This window comes from Pestalotiopsis fici (genome assembly GCF_000516985.1).
Source record: "Pestalotiopsis fici W106-1 unplaced genomic scaffold PFICI_Scf_11, whole genome shotgun sequence".
In the NCBI taxonomy this organism is placed as follows: Eukaryota; Fungi; Ascomycota; class Sordariomycetes; order Amphisphaeriales; family Sporocadaceae; genus Pestalotiopsis; species Pestalotiopsis fici.
Genome location: NW_006917101.1, coordinates 813577 through 839506, shown reverse-complemented (window position 1 = coordinate 839506; position 25930 = coordinate 813577). Strand labels below are relative to the sequence as shown.

General features: G+C 50.4%; 8 protein-coding genes across 8 annotated transcripts; 2 read left to right on the top strand and 6 right to left on the bottom strand.

The window, feature by feature from the left end:
* Positions 1–185: 185 nt before the first annotated feature.
* Positions 186–1809, bottom strand: PFICI_13257 (Endo-beta-1,6-galactanase; the record flags this gene model as incomplete). Its single annotated transcript, XM_007841838.1, has 3 exons — positions 186–739; positions 817–1061; positions 1154–1809. 3 exons carry the CDS (start codon positions 1807–1809, stop codon positions 186–188), a joined length of 1455 nt encoding a protein of 484 aa, XP_007840029.1.
* Positions 1810–3027: 1218 nt separating this feature from the next.
* Positions 3028–4906, bottom strand: PFICI_13256 (uncharacterized protein; the record flags this gene model as incomplete). Its single annotated transcript, XM_007841837.1, has 4 exons — positions 3028–3846; positions 3929–4206; positions 4275–4581; positions 4664–4906. The coding sequence occupies 4 exons, from the start codon at positions 4904–4906 to the stop codon at positions 3028–3030; spliced, it is 1647 nt and encodes a 548-aa protein (XP_007840028.1).
* Positions 4907–6006: 1100 nt separating this feature from the next.
* On the bottom strand, positions 6007–10941 carry PFICI_13255 (uncharacterized protein; the record flags this gene model as incomplete). The annotated part of the gene is made up of 3 exons (XM_007841836.1): positions 6007–10100; positions 10155–10590; positions 10642–10941. 3 exons carry the CDS (start codon positions 10939–10941, stop codon positions 6007–6009), a joined length of 4830 nt encoding a protein of 1609 aa, XP_007840027.1.
* Positions 10942–11631: 690 nt separating this feature from the next.
* PFICI_13254 (uncharacterized protein) lies at positions 11632–12750 on the top strand (the record flags this gene model as incomplete). Its single annotated transcript, XM_007841835.1, has 1 exon — positions 11632–12750. The coding sequence occupies one exon, from the start codon at positions 11632–11634 to the stop codon at positions 12748–12750; it is 1119 nt and encodes a 372-aa protein (XP_007840026.1).
* Positions 12751–13430: 680 nt separating this feature from the next.
* PFICI_13253 (uncharacterized protein) lies at positions 13431–15005 on the bottom strand (the record flags this gene model as incomplete). The annotated part of the gene is made up of 2 exons (XM_007841834.1): positions 13431–14598; positions 14686–15005. The coding sequence occupies 2 exons, from the start codon at positions 15003–15005 to the stop codon at positions 13431–13433; spliced, it is 1488 nt and encodes a 495-aa protein (XP_007840025.1).
* Positions 15006–19907: 4902 nt separating this feature from the next.
* PFICI_13252 (Peptidyl-prolyl cis-trans isomerase H) lies at positions 19908–20885 on the top strand (the record flags this gene model as incomplete). Its single annotated transcript, XM_007841833.1, has 5 exons — positions 19908–19945; positions 20108–20133; positions 20285–20430; positions 20488–20625; positions 20685–20885. The coding sequence occupies 5 exons, from the start codon at positions 19908–19910 to the stop codon at positions 20883–20885; spliced, it is 549 nt and encodes a 182-aa protein (XP_007840024.1).
* Positions 20886–21143: 258 nt separating this feature from the next.
* Positions 21144–22621, bottom strand: PFICI_13251 (uncharacterized protein; the record flags this gene model as incomplete). The annotated part of the gene is made up of 5 exons (XM_007841832.1): positions 21144–21566; positions 21656–21825; positions 21877–22057; positions 22107–22292; positions 22388–22621. 5 exons carry the CDS (start codon positions 22619–22621, stop codon positions 21144–21146), a joined length of 1194 nt encoding a protein of 397 aa, XP_007840023.1.
* A 1183-nt stretch (positions 22622–23804) lies between these two features.
* On the bottom strand, positions 23805–25783 carry PFICI_13250 (uncharacterized protein; the record flags this gene model as incomplete). Its single annotated transcript, XM_007841831.1, has 11 exons — positions 23805–24208; positions 24263–24379; positions 24435–24539; positions 24596–24638; positions 24692–24734; positions 24786–24812; positions 24859–24969; positions 25023–25093; positions 25156–25263; positions 25317–25478; positions 25538–25783. 11 exons carry the CDS (start codon positions 25781–25783, stop codon positions 23805–23807), a joined length of 1437 nt encoding a protein of 478 aa, XP_007840022.1.
* Positions 25784–25930: the final 147 nt, after the last annotated feature.

Here is a 25930-nt window from a genome sequence, read left to right as displayed (position 1 = left end):
GGTGGTATCTTCAACTTTCACTCACTGGACATCCGGTGCTCTGTGTATTTGATATAACTGTCTCACATTTGATTTCTTTGACAATGCAGTCAACATGTCCATATATCACGAACAGCTGAAGTTTTGCTGCAATTTGAACTTGACCAAAACAATCAGGGCGGATGAAAACATCGCTCTAATCGTATTTACAGAACCACGTTGCTGACCTCGAATGTTTGAATCTGATTCGTGGCAAAGTACGACCAGAACTTGGTGCCGTTCATATACGTGTCGCTAGCAGCAACGTACTTGTCGCCGCTGCTCCCAATCATGGTGCTCCAGCGCTTGACGAGGGCGCCGCTGGTCCCCGGCGTGCTAAAACTCGACAGCTCAAAGTTGAGGTACTGGGCCGACCCCCAATTGACGGCGACAATGATGAGCTTCTTGTTGGTGGCGTCGTAGGCGGCGACGGTATTGTCGCTCCCGCCGTCGAGGATGCGCATGCCGGCCCGAATGTGGCGGGTGAACTGGGCCAGGACGTAGTACTTCTGGGACACGGCGCCCAGGGTGGCTGCGTCATTGTCCCCGTCGATCAAGCCCCAGCCGCCGCCGTCAATCATTTGCCAGTAGACCCATGCCGTGGGATGAAGCCAGCGAAAGTCCAGGATCAAGTTGCTCGCCAGCGACGAGCCGGTTGCGTCGCTCTCGCCGTATTCGCTGTTCCAGAGCTTCTTGCCGGCGGACTGGGCCAGGGAGTATACTGTAAAAGATTGGCGGCAATATCAGTCATACGAGTTCATTGGTTAAGAGGGAGGATAGTATGGCAAGATCTCTTACGGGTATCACGTCGTCCAGACGCCTGCTGGTATCCGTGTACATTGATCCGGCCGACGTTGCCCGAGGCGCCGGCGCTGACGAGCGAGTTCCAGGTGGACACGGCCACGTCGTACGAGTTCTCGTCCGATGCTGATATGATGGTCGAAGACAGGCCGCGCGAGTTGAGCTCGGTCCGGAGGTATCCTAGGACTGACGCCTGGGTGCTGATACTGAAATGGCAGCCTTCTTGTGTTCCGGTCGACGACCTGTTGAAGAGTTTTCCACACGTTAGCCCTGATCAATCACCACTTGCTTGGTGACTCGGTAACATGGTTGGATTATCATGGCATGTACTTACCACCAACTGGCGCTTGGCTCATTGAAGGGATCGACCGAGTCAAAGGTGATGCCCCAGTTCTTTGCAGCATACTGCGCAACATTGGCGAGGTAGATGGCATGCTGATCATAGTTCCAACTCTGCAGGTTGTCGTTGGCACCATTGTCCGCGCCAGCCGGGTTATGGTTGATACACATCCACCACATGGGACTGTTGGAAAAGAGCTCGAAGACATCGGCACCTCGGGACGCGGCTTTTTGCATCATGGTCCGCTGGTTGGCGTCGACGGACCAGTCCCAGCTCGAGGTCGACGGGTCGGTGCTGTCCCAGTCAGTCCAGTAGCCGTCCATCTGCCGCGAGGGAATCATGTTGGACGAGACGACCATGGACTCGCCGTCGATGCTGTTGGAGCTGCACGCCCCGGCATTGTACCGCACAATGTTGAGGCCTAGTCCCGGCACGCTCGCGCCGTTGTACGTCACCGAGTTTGTCGTGAAGAAGATGTTGGCCAGGTCATCGCGCGTGCCAAAAGCACCTGCCCACCAGGCCAGAGAGGTGCCCCAACCCTCCCAGGTGCCCCAGTTGGTGCTGGAGCTGATGGTGGTTGTCGTGTCTGCTCTGGCCAGCATGGCCTGGCTAGCCAGCACGGCGAGTGCTCTTACACTGAAAGACATCATTCTCAGTCAAAGGTGTATGAGCCCGTGACAGTCTCATGCTATATTACCCTTAGACCTGGGGAGAACCCATCTTATAGTCATGGCTGTTTTTCAGTTGCCAAGGCGTGGGATATCCACGGTCGGATCATTGACGACATATGGTCGTTGAAACCATCGAAAATAGATAGATGGTTCCTGCATACACTGGATTTATCCTCCAATAATTCGAAATCCATGACTAGCTAATCCAGCAAGAAACCATTGTGGTTCGCCCGTACGAATATCCAATATTAGTTCTCGGGATTTTGGTCATGTGTAACCATTAGGTACTAGAATTTATCTGAGAGCAATACCTGAGCTATTGCCCAGAACGCCTTAAATCCCTCGAATCAGCAGACTCGTGGTGCATCTATGAGTAGGCGGCAATACGAAGCAACGGTGACATTGTCGCTTACCCACTCCTTGATTCTCAGCCGATTCAGCAGAGTCTGTCACGGGGCATGTGACAACAGCTTCCCTGGAATTGTGTATCCAAGGACTTACCCCCAGAGCCATGGGAGCAGTCCATTTCTCTAGTTTGGCAGAGATAAATGGTGCTCGGGGAAGACGGAACCGAATAGAGTTGATAGTTTGAGCTGTCAAGGGCGGGTGAATGTGGAGAAGCAACCCCAATGAGTATCGTTGGGGGTCGTATCCCATCTATTATCTCTATTTTATTGGCCGGATGTTCTCCATTTGGGGAATGCGGACCTACAGAATACGACCTACCCCAGATTTACTTCCCACGAAGCGACGCTATATGTCGGCAATGGTGGAAATACCGCAGAAAGTCTGCTTTTTTCACCTCAAGTTTAGTGCAGTACACCAGCCTGCCTAGAAGCCAGGACGGACAAATGCGGAACGAGCAGGATTGTAAGTGGACCTACAGCAATCCAACTTTGCCTTCAAGAAAGTCAATGGAGCCATTTGTATTCACTAATCACTGTTCTAGACCCTCAAAGTGAAAATGGAAGCAAAGCTATGAGGGCAGCTGTTGTTCATGAACACGAGAGACGTGGGGAACACACTGTGATTGTGACGAAAGTCTAGAAAATATACACAGTATGATATTAGAAATATAATTCATATATCAAGATCAATGATTGCATCAATCCATGTCTCATCACTCCTAGTTTCTTCTTGATCCTCTATAACGCAATTTCTTCCGAATATTCCGTATTATAGTTTGTTCTTGATATCCTATATCATATCGACAGCGTCGACGGAAATTCCAGCGCTCAGGTAGCCACTGCCGGTCGAGCCAGAAATAACCGTAATGGTCAAGACCTGCCACTCGCTGGTGCTTTGTATCCATGCCGAGGCCGGCACCTCCCAAGTGAGCATGACATTGTTGCCACGGTACGTGCCGACGGTCAAGCTGCGGGTACTGGCTTGATTCGTGGCGGCCGTGACGGAACTCGTCCAGCTGTTCACGCTAATCATGGGGCGGCCATTGATATAGGCCTCGGTGATGCCGATGCGGATGGTGTGCGCCGAAGCCAGCTGGTCCGATGTGAGCTTGAAGTAGACAATGTGGTTGTTGTTGATGTCGACCCAGATGTAGCCCGGAAAGATGGAGGCTGTAGAAGTGCCGATGATATAATTGCTGGGATCCCACGCCGACAGGCGTACGTCTGACGGGTGCATATATGTCGGCTTCATGGGCGTGTCGACAAAGTTGAGAAACCCTTTGGGCGTCCCGTCCCAGTCGCCGATCCGCCAGATGGCCGTGTCGTCGGTCGGGTCGTCGCAGGTGATGGTGTGTACCGCTGTGCCGGCTCCGGCTGTAATGGTAACGCTGCCCGTGTATACTTCAAGCTCCGACTTGTAGACGGTCAGCGTGTAAGTGCCCGGCAGAACGCCGTAGATGGACCATGCGCCGCCTGAGCTGGCGGCGGTGCCCCAGTACTGAGCGGCTGAGTTGGAAAGGCCAACTACGTAGGTGTAACCCGACTTCATGTTGGAGAGGCCAACGCCAGAAGCGTAACCACGTCCAGATGAAGGGACCCAACCGTCGATCTTTTATTATGTATCAGCATGGAAACAATTCCTAAAAAAGAAAAGAGAAGGAGAGAAAAAAAGAGAGTAACGGGCCACTTACTCCGAGAGTGTCGAACCAACTCCAATCAGCCTTGCGAGCAAAGAGACCATTGTTCGGCGCACCACCATCAGTAAACGCCAAAACACTCGGGCCCTGCAGACCAAAGCGCTCGACATCAGTGTGTCCCATGTTGTAGTGATAAATCTCATAGATGTCGGAACCGGTAGGACTGCCTCGGCGGAGCAGAGAACGGAAGAAGGGACCGCCGGATGCCTTTTCATGGTTGCTTCGGACCATCCAGCAGGCCACAGATCCGGTCGTATAGCCAACGTAGTCATCTGAAATAGTAGTCAACCAGACTGCACTTTAAATAATTTAATCAGGCAGGTAATTGAAAAGCACTTACAGTCAATAACTCGCCCGTATGTATTTCCAGTGTAGTGTTTGCTCTCTGTATAGCCACTAGAGTCCTCGGTGATATCGGACGCCTCGATAAACGTGCTGCTGTCGTAGTAGTCGGCGTCGAGGGTCGAGTGTGCGGCATCCCAGGTGCCCGCGGGAAAGCGGGCAATGTACCTCGACACGGTCACGCTCGAGTCTGCCTTGTTGGTGAAGATGTACACATTGTTGTTGCCGTAGCGGACAAACAGGTAATGCTTCAGTGTGCCGTATACAACCGTAACTTTAATAATGTAGGCTGGCGACGAGAATTGCTAGATTTAGCTCTTTGATTAGACGATCTTCTTTTGATCCGTTATCAGGGAAAAGAGCTAGATAGAACATATTAAAGCTTACCTGAATAGTGACGGTACTAGTTCCTAGGCCACTCTCCACTTCTGTATTCTTGCCATCGTAGCCATTATACTCAACTCCATTATACTTCATGGAAGTGATGTCACCGTTGGTCTTGCTGACCTTGATGACCAGCGCCGCGCCCGAGTCTATCACATAGTTGGACCCATCGTCTGTGTAGCCAAAGGCGGCCAGAACAGTGGCGGGCAGCCACAGAAGGACAACCAGGAGGCCGAGAAACAACATTGTACCGGTTGTTCAGGCGATGTATAAATACACCTGCAAACACCTGCATAGGTAATTCGCACGCAGTCGGAACTCGAGATCACGGGGATCGTCAGAGTCGCATGGAAGATGCCATTTTATATACGTTCCATGACGGGAAAGGGTTACAGCATTGCGATCTCGCCGCAATGGACAGATACATCTTGGCCTGTATATTCCGTCGCGGAAATCCAATCTCTTCTCGACTCAAGCTCAAATGTCCCTACTGCCACCTGACCGTCCACTATTGGTGCAACGGTGCATGGGCAGCACCGTAAACCTCAAAATAAACTGTCACGCTGCCCACTCGGCCCCTATCGCTAAGTCGGCACGAAGCGGATCAGCGTTGCCTTTGGAAAACTAGAAAAACGATGGAGGAATGGAAGGCAGCCGGGCAGTACGTCCAATACCGGCCGCGGAGCTATAGTCCGCAGTGGTACTCGGAGCGGGACCCGAACCTGCCAAGAAGACAGAAGGAGGGTCCAGTAATACGGAAAAGAACAAGGGAGGATCCTAACCCATTTCCGTGGACCTCATGGGTTAGGGGTTTCCCATTACCTTTTCCACTCCTGAATGGTGGAAACCAGGCATAATTCTATGGCTTTTCGCTTATGCACCCCGGAACTTACACTGGCGCTATTGGTCGGAATATTTTCACATCATCGGTATTGGCTCGTGCTGGAGTTCGATGGCGCAAGAGCAGCTGACATTTTATATTCATGCCAATGAAAGGAGATTCGTGGATCATGCTGGCCAAAGCCTGATCGTCAGGTACCAACATGCATGTCAATGCTGCTCTGCGCGGGTGGGTAAGCACATCATGCGTCACACATTCTGACTCCTGCATGTCACTGCTGAGGCTTTTGTCAGCACAACTCGAATATTCCCATCTTCAATCAGAAGCAAGCAGAGCGTTGCGTCTGTCACATTCCCGGGGACCCGGTCGAATGGATATCCCCCATATACATCAACAATCAAACAGTGCACTGTTCCTTTTGCCGAGATTTGTCGCTGCAATGTCATAACCACGTGGTATTCTTCATCTAAACCTTGTGAAACAAGATACAATACGCGCATAGAACCTATCCGTCGATAGGACATCTATACTCTTTGATCTCCCTTCCATAGTCATCCACTGTTCTATGCTTGTCTACCTTCTGGGACTGTAATAGATCCAGGCAGCTTTGGTGGTATATGTGCCTGCAAGCCAGCACAACTAGTGGGCCAAGAGCTTGCTCCCTGCTCCGGCCCTCGCCGCCAACTGGCTCATTTGATGACCCCCCAAGTTCATCGTCGGCCACTCGGTCAGCTGCGTCCTTTAGCGGATCCCTCGGCCCGAAGAACTCAAAGTATTCTCGTGGTGTGGTGATTGGCGTAGGTGCCTTGCCCTTATCTCCCCTCTCTTCAGGCGCACCAATAGCAGCCTTTGCAGCCTTCTTCTTCTCTCTCTTCCTCTCTTCAATGGCTTGTTTTTCTTCCCACGCCTCAAAAACGTTGCCTTGTACGCCTGGACCCCATATTCTCCGCCCACATCCTTCACAGGTGGAACCTTTGGGTCGCCATCCACGCTGTCTTAGCTGTACGGCAGATTGGACATTTACAAAGAGCTGCTGCTCCAGTAGGCGATTTGAGAGACGCAATATGGATTCTTCGTAGGCATAAGCTGAGAATATGGAAGAAAGCACCGCGCGAAGATCTGCCAAGTTGGGTGATGTAGCTGCCGCCTGAGTGAGGAAGGCCTTCAAGATCCTGAGGAAAGTAAGTGAACCGCCTGACGTAGAAAGCAGGCGAGAAGACGATGTCGGCGAGACGCTTTGCGCCGAGGTTGCGGTAAGTAGAGCAGTAAATGTGTGTTGGACCAAAGATCGCAACAGTGCCACCAGTTTTTCCGCATCAAAGTCATGTGCAGCAGCAATCTTGTTCTTCTGGAGAGGCGATGCCACAATAGACGTGAGCCTGCGGGTGATTTGCACAGTTGCGTCTATCAAGCTCAGCCAGAGCTTCTCCTCAGCATTGAGATCATTGATTGCAGGTGAGCTTTGCCGTCTCTGCAGAGAGGTGAGCTTCTTTGATGTCTTCATTTGCCCTTGACAGAGCCATATGCCAACATGGGTATACTTTTGCAGGCCGAGAAGGAGATCTTCCGCAGCTTCTTGAAGATTGGCCTCTTCGCCATGCCCATTAGAACCAGCGAGGAGGCCCTGCAACGCTGATTCAAGAGTGTTGAGATGCTTGATCAAACGGTCCATGGCGTCAGAAACCTGCCCTTCACGAGCCATGAGGATGACAGCCGCGTCAATGACGCCGGTCTCCTCCATAGTCGGCAATAATCTATCAAGTCTCAAGTTTGTAGCCTGGACAAGGCTTACGTAGTCCGAGACATGGATAGGATTATACTGACACATGAGCTGAACATATTGTTCAATGAAGTCTTGATCAATTGTCCCATTGACGTCAAAGGGTGCTTCGTCTTCGGGTTCCAGCAGTGTTTTTAAGTACTCGTATTGGAGTTCAGTGCTTTCAGACAAAGAGGTCAGGACATGTTGATGCAACTCGGGGGCATACGTGCCCAGAGTTTGAGCCGCCTTATCTGCGCTGAGCTCAACGAGATCCCTCGAGTGCTGCTTGATCACTTGATGGACCTCCTGGATCTGCCGTTTCGTAACCCCAATTTGAGCTCGAAGGCATTCTCCAATGCAATCAAAGACTTCTTCCTGGTCTTCGGGATCCTCAAAATATGTCTCGAGGAGTTTGCCGTATTGCTTATCGTTCCTGTAGATACGTTTGAGAATGCGAAAGAAACCAGCTTTCTTGAACAAAGGCATCAATGGCTCCATATCTGGAGGATGGTGTATTGAAAGGAGATACTCGGCACTCAATTGAGCATCATCAGCGAGGTCTGCACCGGGATAGTTGCATAATCCGGTGACAACCTTGTTTAAGATTGATCCCGGCAAAATCAGGTATTGCGGGAACTTTGGCAAGTTACGCGCGATAAACATATCCAGGTAGATTGTATCCTCGGACGCAAAGTCATCCGGATTCATAATCTCCAGAAGAATGGAGATTATGTATTGGCGATCAACCGTGAGACCAAATATTTGCTCTTCTGGTAAATCTTTGCCGGTACCTCCGTTCAAGTGTTTCTCCTGAGATTCATTGAGAAACGAGTCTTCGAAAGCCTCATTGAGTGCACTCAAGAAACTTGGGGCATCAAACTTCAAGATCATACGTAGGTACGGGAATGATGGTTCTTCGCTCTGGATTGGCATGGTACGAAAGACTTTGTTGCTGCCCTTGGGCCACTCAACGATTTTGCCAGAGAACAAGAACCAATATATCTCGGCTTTGGCCTGAGCAGCTGTCTGGTCATCCATGATCTCTCCTGTAGGGTATACCCTTCCGGTCAAAGTATATGACAGATATGGAAACATTTTCAGTGCGTTTACACCGAAAATTTCATCGTTCATAAGAGTGCCGGAGTCAGGATTGTTGTCTTGTGTGATGGGTATGAGAAGAGTGACCAGGTCGATCATTGGCGTAACGTAGTCCCTGAGCGCCTGGTTCCATACATAAATCAGAGCATCATACAGACCATGTTGCTTACAAAGCAGTGTTACCTCGTCAATGTCGAGTGTCGCCGTCTCCATGTGGCAGATCAGCTCCTCGAGTCGACTTTCCCAGCCTTTGCTCACATAGTGGGTGACCATGGCCTTGACAACTGTTGGCGGCACGATCTTGATTGTTGCATCCAGAATATATGGTTCCAATGTCTCAAGAAAGATGCCTTCGGCATCGCCATCTTCGTACCACTCCCACATTTCGTCAAAAAGAAAGTCCAAGTCGCCAATACTGTTACAAGCAACAAAGCAAGTCTCTGCTAAGTCTTGTAGATGCCCGTCATCAGCAGAGGCAAGGTTCTTTTGTCTCTGACCAAAGGCATACTTCAGGGACGCACTCATGATTTCGACCAATTTATCATGGACCATCTTGTGTCGCAGCTCTGTGTCCTCCGGCAGACCGACAGTAAGCTTGTCAGCATCTCCGGTGTAATATGAAGTTGCTAACTGAATCGCTCCAACATAATCACCATTTTCCATCAATGCAATGAGACGGTCAGCCCAGTTTGACAAGGCACCAATTGATACATCGTTGAAGCCCATCAGAAACATGCGCCCCTTGTAGGCCTTGAGACTCATGTAGAAAGCATCCGCGACAACGCCATGCATTGATGTATCTTCTTCGTCGAGCTGTTCGACCAGGCTGTGTAGCTGTTTCGAAAAGAGGTCGGTATGATAGATGTGCTTGTGAATAAGATCAAAAGCCTCCGTCATTCGCATACTTCGATCCTCCAGTACGATGAGCCGTTGAGAAATTGTCAGGACCGTCAGGACCGAGCGACTAAGCCATTGAACGGCGACGATCGCTTCTTCGCACTTCCATCTGCTCCTTGCCTTGAATTTGAGGGCCGGTGGCTTGTCCTTGTCGGTTGGAATCTCATCCACGTCAAGGACAGTCAAAACATTTGACCAACAGTATACAAGTTTGGCTTTGGACATGGTGTTACCGGTACTTGGATCTGGCACCTTGAGTTTGACGGCTGGGAACCATGCCAGACAACCGCTCATAGCGCTGTGAGGTGCAACATCTTTGGGCCGTGCTGATTTGTGTTGTGTCTGCGCTACTGGTGTAGTAGACACAATGACCAGGAGATACGGAGTCAACATCGCTGTTAGCCCCATGGAATCTGTGGCGCGATCTACGTTCCCGAGTGGGAGAGGTGCAAATGCCAGGACCGTACTGGGCTTTAGGGGTTTTCCGGGTGGTGGCGGAGCATGAGGGTAACGTCCGAGGATCCTCACTGTCTTGACTGTCCTTCCCAAGGCACCAGTACCCCTTGTCGCCAAATGAGAAAAAGCCATGCCCTTGTCATCAGCGGAAACTAGAGCAGTGTGTCGAGTACCCAAGAATCCTAGGTGGGTAATGGCAACATCAGGCACATGGCCATCTACCGTCCTGTTCTGGAGCTGGTTTGGGTCCAAGTGAGGTATCGATAGAAATGGCCGCGACGCCCTGCTAGTGTCCCAGGTGAAGATGTTGCCATTTGCGTGACCTCCAGCAAGTGTAGTATGGTCAGCAGAAATAGCGATTGCGGTGATTGGTCCCGACTCAACAGCTAGGAAGAAATCAGCATATAGGAGTCTGTAGGGAGGCACTCAGAAACACCCACCTTTTGTCCCAGGCCCAATAATCATTTTCAGGTTCTGGTTGTAATCAAACATTAAGATTATGCCCTTGGAAGTGCCCAGGACTATCGAAGCAGAAACGGCAATACATGTAGGCAACCCAAAGTTGCGCTTTCCAGCTTCTGAGAAGGCCTGCGAGTTCAACTTCTTGAGTCTTGTCCATCGAACTACTTCCCAGGGGGGAGAGGGGGTATCCGTTTCGCCATTATCGAGGAGCATCTGGCTGCTCAAGGACCCGGTTCGGCTATGGCCGGTCAAGAAAGCTGGAGACGATGGTCGTGGTGATAATGTAGATGGCGATGCTATGCGTGATTGGAATCGTCTATCGAACGGCCGGAAGGAGGGTGTTGGACTGCTAAGGCCCGGCCGTGAAGCAAGTGAAGGAAGGATGCTGCTACCAGGGGAGCTTATACCAGAGCCCTGCGAGACTTGTCAGTCGGCACGCCCTTGAGATCGCAATCAAGGACTCACTTGGACCGAAGGGCTGTCGTCGGGCACAGAGAGTAGCGAGTCAATTGGGCTGCCCACTCTTCTGGGCAACCCTTCGGCGGACCCTGAATCAGAAGTATCATCTTGGTCTCGCAGCAATTGACGATATCGAGTGGCTATAGGCCCGTGGCTCTCAGGCGGTGCAGTGGCAGCATCTTCTTGTCTCTCTTCCTCAAGTATCTCAGCAATATGGTCTTGATCCTGGTCGCCCTTGATTGTTTCCTCATCGCTAGAGGTGGCCGGATCCTCGGTGGGCAGGGGATCTGTGTAGTTGTCGGCCATTGTACTCGTTCATCGTCCTCCACTGGTTCGAATTTCTCATTGACTCAGCATTGTGCGACTCATGCTCGTCCGGGAAGAATAGTTTTGGGTTATCGCCCGTTCGCTGCGGGTGGCTTTATAAAGGATGTAGCCCCTGCCTATGTAGTTCGAAGAAGCTTGAGATTAGAGCCAAGTGAGAGGTACTGTTATCTGGGCCAAGTATCTCGGTCTGGGTTGTATGATCCCGAAATAGAGTAGCACCTGTAGACTTGTGAACAAACAATAATCGAGGGCTAGGGTGACTACAAGTAATGCGGCGAATAAGAGGCTCGTCGCAAGCCGTGAGCTCTTTTGGAGTTCTGCCTTGTCCTTCTTGCCTTGCAGCAGCAGCGAAGCTCAGCGCCCTGCAGCGCCCAATCAGCAACTGTGCCGCCCCCGCGAAGCTAGCACACAAGCACGGGCTTGTCGGGGTCGCTGATCATCCTGGCCAAGCACTACATCATTGGCCAGTGCTTTCTTTACTTTACAAGAGCGACCGAGTACCTGTCGCGTCGCATTGCGAATTCCAGTTCAGCAAATCAAGTTAACTTATCACCTCAGAAACTGAATTGAGCATCTTTCAACATCTTTACTTAAAGAAAACGGCTCTGAACAATTGTTACAACATCTGAGCAGTAACATTGTCAGAGCTTGCATCAATATCTGTCAAACATGTCCTCTATAGGACCTCAGCTGCCGGCGCATCTCACCAAGCGCAAGCGCACTCCAGAGGACGAGGGAAACCCAGACTCGCCTCCGCCCAAGCGAGCCCCCACAAACCAAGATGAGATCACATTAGGTGATGACTCCTCGGAAGATGAATATGGTCCTTCGATACCAAAGGCCTCGTCGGGTCCTTCTGCCGGGCCAACAATAGGCCCTTCCATAGGTCCCTCGATAGGTCCCTCGATTGGCCCAACTTTTCCTACTACCAACAACAATGAAATACCCCTCGACGACGATGATGAGGACTCCGACGGCGGCCCAGCACCGCCGCCAGCGCAAAAGCCTACATCAAAACCGATCGGCCCCTCAGCCGAACCACCGACAAGACGTATACTAGGCCCGGCACCACCTCCGGGGCCACTATTTGAACGGCCGTCGGGATCACCCAATGACGATGACGACAACAACGACTCGGACGATTCGGATGATGACTACGGCCCGGCCTTGCCAACCTCCAACGCCCACTTGGCCCGGCAGTCCCAAGCACTTGAAGCCGCTGCCCTCGAAGCCGCCAACCCCAAGGCTCCGCAGCGCGACGACTGGATGCTGGCGCCGCCCACGGCCGGATCCGCGCGAGCCGCGGATCCCACCAAGATCAAGGCGCGCAAGTTCAACTCGGGCCCGCGGTCTGGAGGGGGTGGTGGTGGAGGTGGTGGTGCAGCGGGCGAAATCAACAGTATATGGACCGAGACACCGGAGCAGAAGCGGCAACGACTTGAGAATGCAGTTCTAGGCCGCGGCGGCGCGGCCTCGAGCAGTAGCAATGGCGTACAGAGCGGCGGCGGCGGCGCAGACCGACTGTCCAAGGAGGAGCAAGCCAAGGCGGATCAGATTCGGGCAAACCTGGAAGCGGCGCGGGGGCCGAGCCTGTACGCCGAGCACCAGAAGCGCGAGGGAGGCAAGGGAGGGCGCATCGAGGCAGAGGAGGACGATCCAAGCAAGCGCGGATTTGACTGGGAAAAGGACATGCGGAGCGGCAGTAAAATTGGCACTGCCCAGCGCAAGGAGCTCATGAATAAAGCGGCCGACTTTGGCGGACGGTTTAGTAAGGGGAAGTTCCTGTAGCTCCCCCACGAGGATCTGGAATGTACCTACCTCGTGGATTTGGCGAGCTCGCCTAGTGTATCTGGGGCAACTAATTATTAGGCTTCGTAGATTTCTACTCGGTTTATTCGAATCATCTAAAGGCGACAAATATTTTTACCGACAGAGCTAGAATTACTCATGCATGGAAATTAAGAGGAATTCGGAACAAGTCACGCTCTTCAAACATGCAGAACAAACTGGTAGGGCGTATCATCTGAGCCTTGCAAAGGTAATTTGAGAATAATTTAATAGTAGTAGAATTCCTCTCATGCTAGAAATGTTGCTTGCTTCGCCAAACTCCAATTCGCCATTACCCTTCCCTAGCAGGAGGCAACAGAAAAAGACAAATCCTCTCCTGAGTAAGTAACCTCGAGATGCAATATACCACGTTGCAGAATCCCTACAGCAGGGAGATATAATTTCCCCCAACAAATCAGAAATGCACCATAACAGAGACAAACTCCCCGCTATGTCCAAAGTTCTATGAATATCCGTAACATTCCCGCTTCACTCAGAGTTGTCACAAGGTACAGTATAAACGGAATGTGCACTTGTGAATGAGTGCCGCTTCCAAATGGAGATAGCCGCGGTGTCAAAATATTTCGTCAAGGTCGTGAATTGGTACAGACGAATGTGTGTGTATATTAAAAAACAGAATCTCAGCTGGCCGAACGCGTACCTGCCTCGAGCTGGGACGGCGTAGTCGCTGCTGCCGCTGCGTTGTTGGCACTCGCAGCAGTTGGCTCAGCAGCGCTGGCATTCTGTCTAATTGTGGGAAGTCGATTCCTAACTCGGCTGAGCCAGCCACCCTGCGATGCTTGTCCCTCAGCCGAGGCGGTCGCCGGGGCAGTAGACGGCGTGGTCCGGTTGGAACGACCATTGCTGCGTTGAGTCGTACGACTGTTGCCCTGGCTATTTGCTGGACGTCTCCTATCGCGTCCGCTCCCTCTCGGCTGGGCATACCTATCTGTGGGGCTAGTTCCGTAACGCCCCAAGATGGAACGCGGGCCATCCCTAAGAGTCCAGCCGGCAAGGGATCTTTGTGGCTGGCGAGGCATGTTCATACGATTGTTGTTCCTGCCTGGGTCGGCAGAATTTGATGCTGCAGGGTGATTGGGGTCACCGTCAGCAGGAGGCGGTCTGGGCTTTGGTGTATAGTAGTCAGCCTTGCAAAGTGGACAACAAGCCCTTCTGTTCGTCAACCAGGGATCGAGACAGACAGCATGGAAAGCATGACCACAAGTCAGACCACGAACATCGTCATCGTCCTCGAGACCGTCGATACAGATGGCGCATGTGTCTCCAGAGGTCGCGAGAAGCTCAGGTGGAACAGCAGCATTGATGTGGTCATCGTCCTCTTCGTCGTCGCTAGCGTGTGCCCGATCTGGATCCTTGGTCATGATACTTCCGCGTGTTTGAGTCTGAGTGAGAGCATTGTCATGATCATGAGTCGCATCCGCAGAATCCGAAGTTCTGGGGACATCTGCAGCTGTTTTAATGTCGTCGGCAGAGCCCATCTCCTTGGCAGGCACATCGGGAACAATTCCTTCCACGCTTCTGACGCTGCCGGCTCGACTTGGTGGTGCTGAAACACCTCCTGCCGTGGGCAGGCCATCCTTTGCACGACCAGCAACCCATGTCTTGTACTTCATCATGGGGAACTTTTCGTTGACCTCATCCATGGTCATGAGTTTCTTCTCACGACGACGACGGTGAGGCCTGGTGGGCATATTCTCCAGGTTGATAGGCTCTCCATTCTCGTCAAGCCCACGCAATTGACGGTTGCGAGCATTGTATCGGAAGCAGTACTTAACACCAACAATGATCCTGGTAGTTTTTATCAGCCTAAAATTCATCGACTAGTTGCGGCGGAGAATCTTGTCCTCCTGCTGCGCAGTGATTTATTCTTCTTACCAAAGATTTGTGAAGACTACACCAAATCCGAGAGCGACGAAAAATAGCAGGGGAGAACTCGTTCCCGAGCCACCACTGTTTCCATTGTTCGGGTTTGAGGTGGAGGTTGGATCAGTAGAGTCACTTGAGGTAGATGTAGGCGATGCCGCCGAACTGGTGATGGATGATGCATCTGCCGTGGATGCTGCCGATGTGGCGCTGCTGATGGCCGAAGAGATGGCGGACGTGACGGCTGCAGTGGTTGTGTCTGTGGCCTGCCGCGCGACAGCCCTTGCGACGGCATGGGCGCCGTCGAGAAAGGCCTGATCGATGATGGCCATCTCGAATGCTGATGGTCGAGCGAAAGCTGGAAGATGGAATGGACTCTCAAACCCGTAAAGTGGGCAGGTTGGTGGTACGAATGGTACCAACGAACCAATCCGTTTTGGCGGAGTATTGCTCGCAATCACCGGCCCGCTTCTTTAATATGACCTTTCCATTTAACTACGGGGGAGGTGGACCTTGGCAGAAATGTCGCTTATGTGTGGATATGTGCGCGCGCGTGGATGCAATCGCTTTTTCGTACAGTCAAGTAGAAAAGCAGATCTGAAAGAGGGCGCGGCGACGAGGCGACAGAGGCAAGATTTGGTTGTGGTGACGAGAACCGCAAGAAACCAGACCGGGGCGGGCGGGCGCTGCGGGCAGGTCGGGTGGGCTAAGTCAAGAGCGTGAGAAAGTAGCAGCAGCAGCGGGCAGCAGATAAGTAATGTATTTGGGAAGGGGTGGGCTGAGGTTATTAAGGTCAGACTCAAAACGGAACAGGCTGGAAGGTGGAGTTTTGCAGAGAGAGGCACCCACTTTTTTCTTGCTGCTCGCCAGGCGCAGTTTCGTCAGCACAATTGCCGCGTCAAAGGGTGTGTTATTGAAGGGGAAGGGAAGTGAATGGGAGAGACTCGGAAAAGACAAGATGGAAAGACTAAAAAAGAGGGCGGCTTGTGTGTGAAGAGGGAGGGGGGGAGAGGCGATGGATGGGATGGGATTGGGGAAAGGAATGTACATGTACAGGGGTCTGAATCGAGGAAATCGGCCAAGGTTACGCGCTTCATGATCTGGGATGCGAGTGTGGGCTGGGTTGGTGTCTGTGCATACGCCCAAAGGGAATGGAATGCAAGTTACAACTCGATGCGCACTGCAGCTTAAGAAGCACTTGTGGAATGTGGACTTTTGAGGGCCTGACCAGTCACCAAACCGACCAACATTTGGAAGAAAACCCGTCGCTCGCTCGCGGGGTGGTCGGGCTTGGACTTGGGTACGGCCTTTTAGCGCACTCCTTCTAGCGTAGTCGGAAACTCTGAAGTTCTGGGAACCGACCGTGCATCCCAGGGCCTCTTTCTCCATAAACTACTATTATTGTGGCACGCTGGACAGGGGAGCACTGATGGATGAGCGACTCGATTTGTTCGTTGGCTGGATATGCGCCCCTGCTTTCCCTCTGCATGGGTTATCTGCAGGCTGTTTAATGCCTTTGTTCGTGCCTTTCTAATAAGAAAGTACGCTTGTATCTATTGCGGCTGTGGATGCGGAAACTAGATGCTGTTTTCAGCCTTTTTGGTTCCGTTTCGTCAACATCTTCATCAGCCAGAAAAAACCACATGGCATGGACTCGGTCATTCATCTAGTAGACTTGTGAAAATCCGAGTTATCCCCAAAAGAAGAAGCCGGAATTCACAATCGAAACGGGCGGAAAGCAGGCGCCTCTAACTTTAGCCTCCCCGTCGATTCACTCTTAGCTCGACGGCCTCGTGGTCCTGGTACCGAAATTTGAGCGTCGAGAAACGCTTGGTAACTCACCAGCGCCGCCACCATTGCCCAAACTACTCATCCAGGGACAGAACGACCGACACCAAAGTGCGCGCTATTAATCCACCTGCGCTCCTCTACACAATCACACAGAGACCCAAAGCAGTAGCAACTGCACGGCTAACCCGAAATCTAGGCCCTACTGACTCGAAAATCCAAAAGGGCACGGGGGTTTTTTTTTTCCCCTTCTCTTCCAGTGTGACAAGATTGTCACCTTATCAACGTACTGCCATGGGACATGGTAAAATGAGCTTGTCTCTCATATTTCTTGATTTCAATATCGGCACAGATGCAACTTCAAGCCATCCGTCGGTTCCTGCAACGCCTGCACGACAATGATAAAAGTTACGCTTCGGAATCCTTGCGGCAGGATTTCTTTTTTATTTTAGTGCACCTTGTCCTATCTTTCGTAAAGACTGCAGGGCTGTGGATTTTGGTGGGAACTTCTTGCGTCAGAACACCCAGGATCGTCAGCAGGGCCAGGAATAAGGCGGCCTGTCAATGCACAGAATCGTGGAGCTGCTCGAGGGTTCACGTTGATTTGCAAGATTCTTCTTTTTCTTGTATTTCTTCTTTCATTTTGACTTCTATGTGTCTAGGGAGAATTACAGTACCCAAGGTTCAAATACTTTGCCCTACCGCGCAACGGCTAGGGGGAATTCAGTAGGTCTCAATCTTGATGGGCATTCTGAAATGGATACACAGGATCTCGCTGTTTTAGCATTACTACCGGGCACTCGGCTGCGTTGCCAGTAGATTGGCGCATTCGCGCATCCATGGGCATATCTGTCATGCGCCTGAGCTGAAAGACTTGGTACAACGAGATAGGCATGCCTTGCGTTGCCCGGCTTACACATGATCAGCGGCCGTCGCTGTCGTTCTGAGGCACCGCAGGGGTCGAGACCCCGAAAGGCTGAGCAGCCAAAAGGGAACCATTTCGGGCTCAGCTGTTAATTTTTCCATTCCAATTGTTTTTTTCTGGCGGCTCATGTAAACGAGATTGCTTGCTTGTCCCGAAACCCAAAAATCCTACGGTCCAAGGGCACGTTCCGAATGACCATAAATATCCCAAGACCGTATACACACGCAAGGGCTTATTTGACCATTCCGGCAGTCATGTTTGCAATACTGTGTTTGAAAACTCATGTGTCCATGTGGCGCAAGGCCAAATGCAGGGCGGCACGAAAGAAATGGCAGCTCCACGTCAATATATGAAACCCGTCGAGGCCCCACTAGCGACCATGTGTAAAAAGTACGTCTGTAAGTTTCAGAAATTTCGAAAATATAGTTTAATCCCGTGAAATGAGTAATGCTTTTCGCGAGTGCAATTGCTCTCACATGGCGAACATGACAATCATGGAAGTAATTGACTAATATCACCACGACTTTCTTGGTCTTGTTGAAGATCACGGCTCCTGCGGCAGAGGCTGAGGACCTGTAAGCACAGAAAGATGCTTGCGCACCATTGAGGAGTATTTGGAATGCTCTTGATCTAGATATGGAAGTACATCTTGTCCGGATCTACACAATAACCATACCAGGAAGCCCTTGTCAGCAGTATAATACACTACATTGTGGCTTTGTTCTTACGTGATTCATGGAGACAAGCCTCAAGGGGCAACCAGGTCTGATAACGCAGTATTTGCGCATGTGCGCCCGCAGCAAAAAGACGAGAATACCTGCCGCAAATGGGAACTGTGCAACAATCAACCCCAGACTTCAATCAAGCATAAGGCTAGTAGCGCCGTTACAACCTATAGTAGGCAGTTTATCGCCAAAATGCCAGGACATGCTCTGACAGACTTGGCATTTCATGAACCGCCCGCCCCCCATTGACAAATCAGTAGTAAATCTCATACCGTCCCAAACAAATCGTTATTGGGTTGGACCGTTGTTTCCACTATCATTACATTTTGACATGCGGACTTGGCAATTTTGACAGCACGCTTTTTGACTTTGCTTCCATATATATCAGACCAGGCTTGCAGTGTCTTTGATAGTGTCTACGTACCATAAGTAATGGCATGCTTCTTCTAAGTAAGCGGGCGTCGGAGTGCTTTCCGTGATTGCCGGACGGTCAGCTTTGTATCTGTATATGTGCAAGTCGGCGCGTCGGCTACGAGGGAATACCGGCTTAGCATAGAATGTTGTGTGCAGCAAGGGCAAATAAATCCATACTATTCCCACGATGAGCACCCCTTAACCCCCCACCACTTGACTAGAGATGATGCATTCAAGTACTATAGTAGTATACGACAAGGGCTTGGCATTAACAGACATAGCCCCCCATACCCCAGACTGATACACGGTTGGTGGGTAGGTAGGCTGCAGAAAACTCCACGGGGTTCACGAGACCTTTGAACACGACACTACTACCAAATTTGTTATCCTCAAAAGTCGGAGTCCACAAATTTGTGTTCAATGAGGTCATGCGCGTCGAGCCAATAGCAAGAGTAGGTAGGTAGTAGCCCACGATCTTCTAGCCAGAGCGATAAGCCGATGATCTTTGTGTGTCAACAGCAGACAGTCGCAGGAGTTGGTGACTCGGAAGACAGATAAGCGACAAGCTTTCCACCGTCGTGTCTAATGTCTGCCCAAGGACAGACCAGTCGAGCCCGGTCGGTTTAGAATGTTGTACCTTGGCTTGTCTGGGCATGTCCATCGTCTTTGGGGTCCTTTTCAACTGTTTGTGGAGTTTTCATGTGCTCATGATTACCTGAGCAGACTTGCTTGCTTGGGAGAAGGATCGCCTAACGCTTTTTAGAGGGCCAAGTCAAATCCCCGGATGCCTCTCCATCCGAACAATTTGGTAAGGAATTTGGGAGTCACCAAGGTGATTGAGCACTCTTCAATGTGATCTGATATCATCACCGTCCCCAAAGTGGCACATGGTGGTTGAATTTGGAATGAACCTACTGTCATGTGCGTCCAAAAAGTACCGATATGCAAAACAACTGCAACGTCTTTGCTCGCCCTCCAATGTGAAAATGTGACAACCCCCATCGACGTTGCATACTGCTCCAGAGGGACAGCAGTTTGCAGAAGAATGCCCCGCGTTTAAGTGGTTTTGCCTCTGCCTGCCCGCATCCTGCCCCGCGCTCAGCGCTAACGCAGCCGCTACTGCAATGTCCAATCAAGTGGGTCGCCTCCCGGCTTTGGAGCAAGCTTGAGAAAAAAGATGATTCCAGTTCCCGAGCGGGTTCCCCAACCTCGTTCCAACGCCTCACACAACAGACAGACACACCCGAATTCTAGTGGCCGGATCCCTCGTAGTGACAGATATCGGAGCGCCGAAACGTTGGGAGTTTGTTTTTGGCAGGACGAATAATCAGTGTCAACCTCTGCCCAGCCGTTCTATTCCACACTAACACCACAGCATAACCATGGCCCCCACTCAGCTCCCTGCTTCGGGAAATCCCTTGTGAGTTTACTACCGCAATTCTTTGCCCGAGTTTTCTCCCTTTGGCGGTTTCGTGCTGTCGTCTTGTCGATCCGATCGCCGAACACTTACCGTTGTGCATGTGCAGAACAGCAGCAAGTACTATCATGTATGAGGGAAACTAACGCACGTACTCCAATACAGGGTCTTTTTCGATATCACCCTTGGAGGTAAGTAGAAGCGCCTAGTCATTCCCACACATTGAACCTCGTTGGTTCATACTACCGGTTTATACTACTCCTTGGAGTGTCACGTGACACCCTATACCATACCACATCATTCGAGGTGGACGCATTGGTTCTGACCTCCAATTCCTCACAGGTGAACCTCTGGGTAGAGTCACATTCGAGCTCTTCCAGGATGTAGTCCCCAAGACAGCCGAGAACTTCCGTCAATTCTGCACCGGCGAGTCCAAGAACTCAATGGGCCGGCCTCAAGGGTACAAGGGATCAAAGTTCCACAGAATAGTAAGAAACACGCATGACTGGTTCAGCGACGAATATTTGTTAACAAGTCTAAACCAGATACCCAACTTCATGTGCCAGGGTGGCGATTTTCTGAATGGAGATGGCACCGGCAGCACTTGTATCTATGGTACCAAGGCCTTTGCCGACGAAAACTTCAACCTAAAGCACGAGCAGCCCGGCTTACTATCAATGGCGGTGAGTTATAAAACCCCCTATGCAACGCATGACCGAGATATCTAACACGAAACCCCAAGAATGCTGGTCCCGGCACGAATGGTTCGCAATTCTTCATCACCACGGTGCCTACCCCTTTTCTCGACGGCAAACACGTCGTCTTTGGCAAGGTGGTTGACGGCATGGATATCGTAAAGAAGATGGAAGCTACCAAGACGGGATACAGAGGCAAGGACGTTCCCAACATGGACGTGGTCATCGCTCAGTGTGGTGAGATGTGATGCGATTCAATAACGAAAACATGGAATGAGGCACATGACTTGGTGGCACATGGCCCAATGTCAGGAGAGATAATCTCTAGGGTATGACATTCGAGTATGTAGCGTATCGCATACTATAATTGTCCAGTAAAGGAAACCTCCTTCGTTCCTTGTGATGCATGTGATGAAATTATGGTTTCTGCACGAATCATTCGCTTTTTGTGAACAATTACTTGCCATGATGAATGTGGAGTGTATCAAGACTAGGTGCCCCCTCGTTTAACATCCGGAAAGTCCATGAATTCCATCGTCTTCCGTGTTGGAACAGGAACCCACCAGCGCCTGACCACCAGACCCTGTCTCGGTCATATTATCAAAGAAGATATTATAACACGGGTTCCGTTTACTGCAGCTCAGTGTCGCTGTATTGCCGGATCCCGAGAGCACACCGTGGAAATCCCGCAGATAAACGTCCGAGATGAGCATGTTGCTCGTGCCCTTGGTGTCGGAGCCATTGTTGCCATTGTTCTGGTCAATGTAAAAGGGCCGGGTCGCGCCCGTCACGTCAAAGTTGGCCAAGGTGATGTTGGTCACGTTGCCCCAGCCGCCACCTCGTGGCTGGTTGTCGCTCTCGTAGTTGTCCTGTACCACCAGCTCGCCTACCCAAGTCTTGATGTAGACGCCGATTTTGGTGTTTGGTACCTGAAGAGATGGTCAGTCCAGGAATAACATGACTGGTCATATATACAGAAGCTACTTGCCTTGGTGTTTTGAATAACAACGTTCTCTACGCTCGAGTCTTCAAGGTATTGCCCCAGACTTCCAATTGCAATGCCGTTGCCACGAGTGCAAGTAACTCCGTCAATCAAAATGTCGTAGGAACGCGGCTTGACGGCGATGCAATCGTCACCTCCGGTATATGTGAGATTTCTGAGTGTCAGATTTCTCACATCCATGGTATCTTGCTTCAAGTCAATAAAACTATTATGTAGTCTCCCAGACTGGAACTCACCAAAGCCGTCAGTGTTCTGAACCCAATTATACCCTGAAGGCGCTTTTTTTGCAGTCGCGTTAACATACAAGTTTGTGACAGAAATGTTTGTTCCATTCATGATGTTGAACGACCACAGTTGGGGCTGCCAGATGGAAAAGTCTTCGACGACTACATTTGACACATTCCACAGTACGAAAGGCTGCAAAAGGTCAGAAATATCCAGCGATGCCCTTGTTCTGTGCACATACCATAGGACGTCCTGGCTGAGTCGAACCGGCCTCTTCCGTGTACCATACATCGCCATTGCCGTCGACGCCACCAGTGCCATTGCCATAGATTGTGATGTGGTCGCCTGTCAGTACAAAGCCAGCCCAGTGGTTCTGGAAATGGATGGGATATGAATTGTTCCTCCAGTATGTGATGTTATCGGAAAACTAAAATATGTTAGTATCGATGGACTCATTGCATCAGTCATGGGTCCACCTGCCTTGAACTTTCCGCTCCAATTAATAAGAACATCATTGACTACAGGGTTCAATTTCTCGGCGATCCAATATTCTTGATCTTCTGGAAAAGTAATGGTTCCCGAGGTACCGCATTCATCAAAGGCTTCCAAGATATTTGGCACGTCGTTGATCTCGTCGCCATTCGCGGTCACTTCGCAATGCGGTCGTCCATTGACGGTGGTAACATTTACACCTCCGGCGTTGCTAGGTACCAGCAGCGACGTGAATGTGACTAGTAGAACTTTTGTTATCTTCATTTTTGTTGTATCGAGCGCGGTAGATGTTTGTCTGTCATGATGTCAAACGTGATGGAATGGTGATTGTGCAAGTCTATAAATGATTTAGCCTATACCGAGACTGACTGGCTGATTGGCGGATTCTCTTAAACGAGTTCGCGACAGAATAAGGCGATTATAAACACCAGTTTATGCGGGGTGCATTTAGAGACTAGTAAATCATAGCCAGTGCTCGGTCCAGTGGCGCAGATCACATTGTACTCCGTCACATAGCATCACGATTGCTAAGAGACTATTTTCGCCACGTCAGTGTGTTCAGCGGACAATATCTTGTCACATTTATCGATGGCCGTCGTGAGAACTAGGTACGAGAACGATGCGGCCGCCGCTTCCTCTGGCGCGTGGCTCATCAACAGCTTTTGCGGGACTAGGTAACATAAACCAATCATCTTTTTCGAAGAGTTTTCATCCCTGATATGCCTTTGTTTTGCCAAATCATCTATTCAGGGCGCCGGCAACTTATTGCTATAGGAACATCAACATGATTCGCGCATCATGCCTTGAGCAAGCATCACGTCGCAAATCGAAAGTCCAATCTGTTATTGTTGATTAGTGGACGAGGACAAACAAGGTAAATACCTGTACATACCGTTTATTCCCCCGATCAGATGTTGTGAGCCTGTAGTTCTCTTGTTCTTCTGCGGTCATCGCATCCCACTGCCTGGTTTTGGAATTATTTCTCCAACGGTAGTAAAAGTATGTACCCGGGTATTGTACAAGCTTATTCGTTGTTTACAATCAATATTTTCTTTCTGGATTCCAACAGAGAACGAGGATTCTACTACTTACACACATCCAAATGCAAATTACGAGTAAACCCTTGTTTGCTTTATAATATCGCGGCTTGTCGCTGGCTTGATAGACTGGTGGTAGAGATGAGTAATAGTCTTGGGACCGGGAAAGGTAAGGCGACTCACTGTTTGCCCCTATCATCCCGCTGACTTGAACCCACATATTGTAAAGACTGGAGAATGGTTAGACATGGAATAAGTTTAACGTGGAAAAGGTAGCATACGAAGCCGAAACCGTTCTGTTTTGGACTGAACCTGCATTACGGCTCGTCCAAGCGACCTGAATTGGATGAGTGCTGGGTACATCAGCATTTATAGATCAAACCCTCCCAGAAAAATGGCTCTTGAACTCACTAGGGAAATGAGAGGAGAACAGTAGCGATAGCAAAGTATTCCCAGCCACTCGGATCCGGAACAGTCAGGAGTGCAATAAAGCAAGGGAGTAACCAGGCGTCTTCCAACATTGATACGAAGCTCCTGTTATTCACCAATTCGCTGAGGGCAGTGACGAGTAGCATGGTGATGCTTGAGCCGACAATCCAGGGAATCGAGAGCAGGTTCGTCTGTACAACATTGAACCCAAGGCTTCGAAAAGAGAGCGTCAGGTATTGATTGACCGGATACTTTGGAATACCAAACAACAAGCCGAGTGCATAGAGCGGCCACATGTCGTAGTTCTTTGCACATTCCCAGATTTGCGACACTGATAGACCTTGCCGATTGAACATTCCGCCTTTCTGAGGATCATCGCGAATGACTGCAAATGTTAGCATGGCATGACCTGAGCCAATTCTAGAATGACTCAACCTACCCGAGTTGACAATAATTTTCTGCTCTTTCTCGGTAAAGTATCCTTTGGGATTCCACCAACTCTTAGTTTTGGCCGGACACTGAGGCATGAGAAAGAATGATGCAAGACCGATTGCGACTACATCACATCGTTGAGCAGTTGTTTCAATTGGGGCATGGCAGTTGGTGCTTACAAGTAAAGGCACCTTCGATCAAAAACAGCCATCGCCATCCTTCGTAGCCCAAAACACCGCGCATTGATACCAAGCCAACAGCAGCAAACCCTACACCAATGTCGACTGCAGAAAATCATTAGTCAACCAGTCGAAACTTGACTGCCTGTGCATGAGCTTACCCAGCTGAGATGACATCCAAAACCATGCTAGTCGAATTGGCAACTGCCGAGGTCAGCAAAACTGTTAAGGAACAACGATTTGATTAATATTCTCACCGCCGTGCCTGTGTACCAATAGCTCAGGTAGAGTATTGTGTCGCTGTAACAGGATTAGAAGTTGTTGGCGGAGCACGATTCGCCGGCCACTTACGGAATGAAGCCACCCTGAAATGTTGCACTAATCTGTAAGCACCATGATATCGTCCAAGGACCAATAAACATACATCAGATAACGTGTCGCCAAGAAAGAAGCCCGGCCTTTGAGAAAGAACTGCAAGCCAGAAACCGTGCTGAAGAGACATATTTGGATCGGAATCCAAAGGTCGGGGCCGATCCTAAAAGACTACATGTAAGCCTGTTGCCGTATGACGTTGTACGGATGAATTACCTTTTAGAAATAAGCTGAGAAGGGAGCTCTGCGACCAAGAAACCGACTCGAGAGATAGTTTGGCCAAGATTCTGAAACGTTTAGCAACAGACACAACGATGGTTTATGTAGCTAAAGATTATCGCAAACTAACATAATCAGCCTGACTAAGGCCCAAGTCATCGAGCATGTTGTCCGAGACGGCATTGGATATGTTGCCCCGATCAATGTTGAGAGCAGCAAACATGACACAGACCCAAACCTGGATTCTCAGCAGTGAACAGCGACGAAATAGCGAGAATTCTCAATACTCACCATGATCTTCCAATCGACCTGGCGTCGTATTGCGCGTTCTTCTCTCCACGTCCAGCGAAAAGCAGGATCGAATGCCGACCAGTTCTCCCACTGCGGATGTAGATATTGGGCCTTGTACTCTTCCACATTTTCTGCATCCCAGATGCTGGGCTGAGTCGCAATCTGATCTGATTGTCAACGATAATCTTCCAATTTACTGATTGAATGTCGGGAGATCGTACCGCATCGAGGTCGTATACTTGTTGCTTGGGACCGTTTCGGATTCTCAGAAATCGGAGGACTGCATCGCCAAGTGCTGTTTCCATTCGAGTAGTTTCTTGTGTCGCCAGTCCCGGCTTGGCAGAGGCAGACGCGCCTACCAGAGGTTTATTATCGCCTGTACCCTCTCGAGATCTCGAGTCGCCTTGATGCGAATTCTTGGGTAACCCGACGCCAGAGGAAGATTGATTCAGCGGTGCAGAAGTCATGTCTGAGTCGAATAAGCGGGAGCAGTAAAGTTGCCGTGTCAATTCGTTGAGATACCGAGCAGCTCAATATGGCTTTGCAATGAACTCTTCAATGCTAGATGAAGGAACAAGCGAGTTGAAAATCTCCAGACATATATTTATTATAAA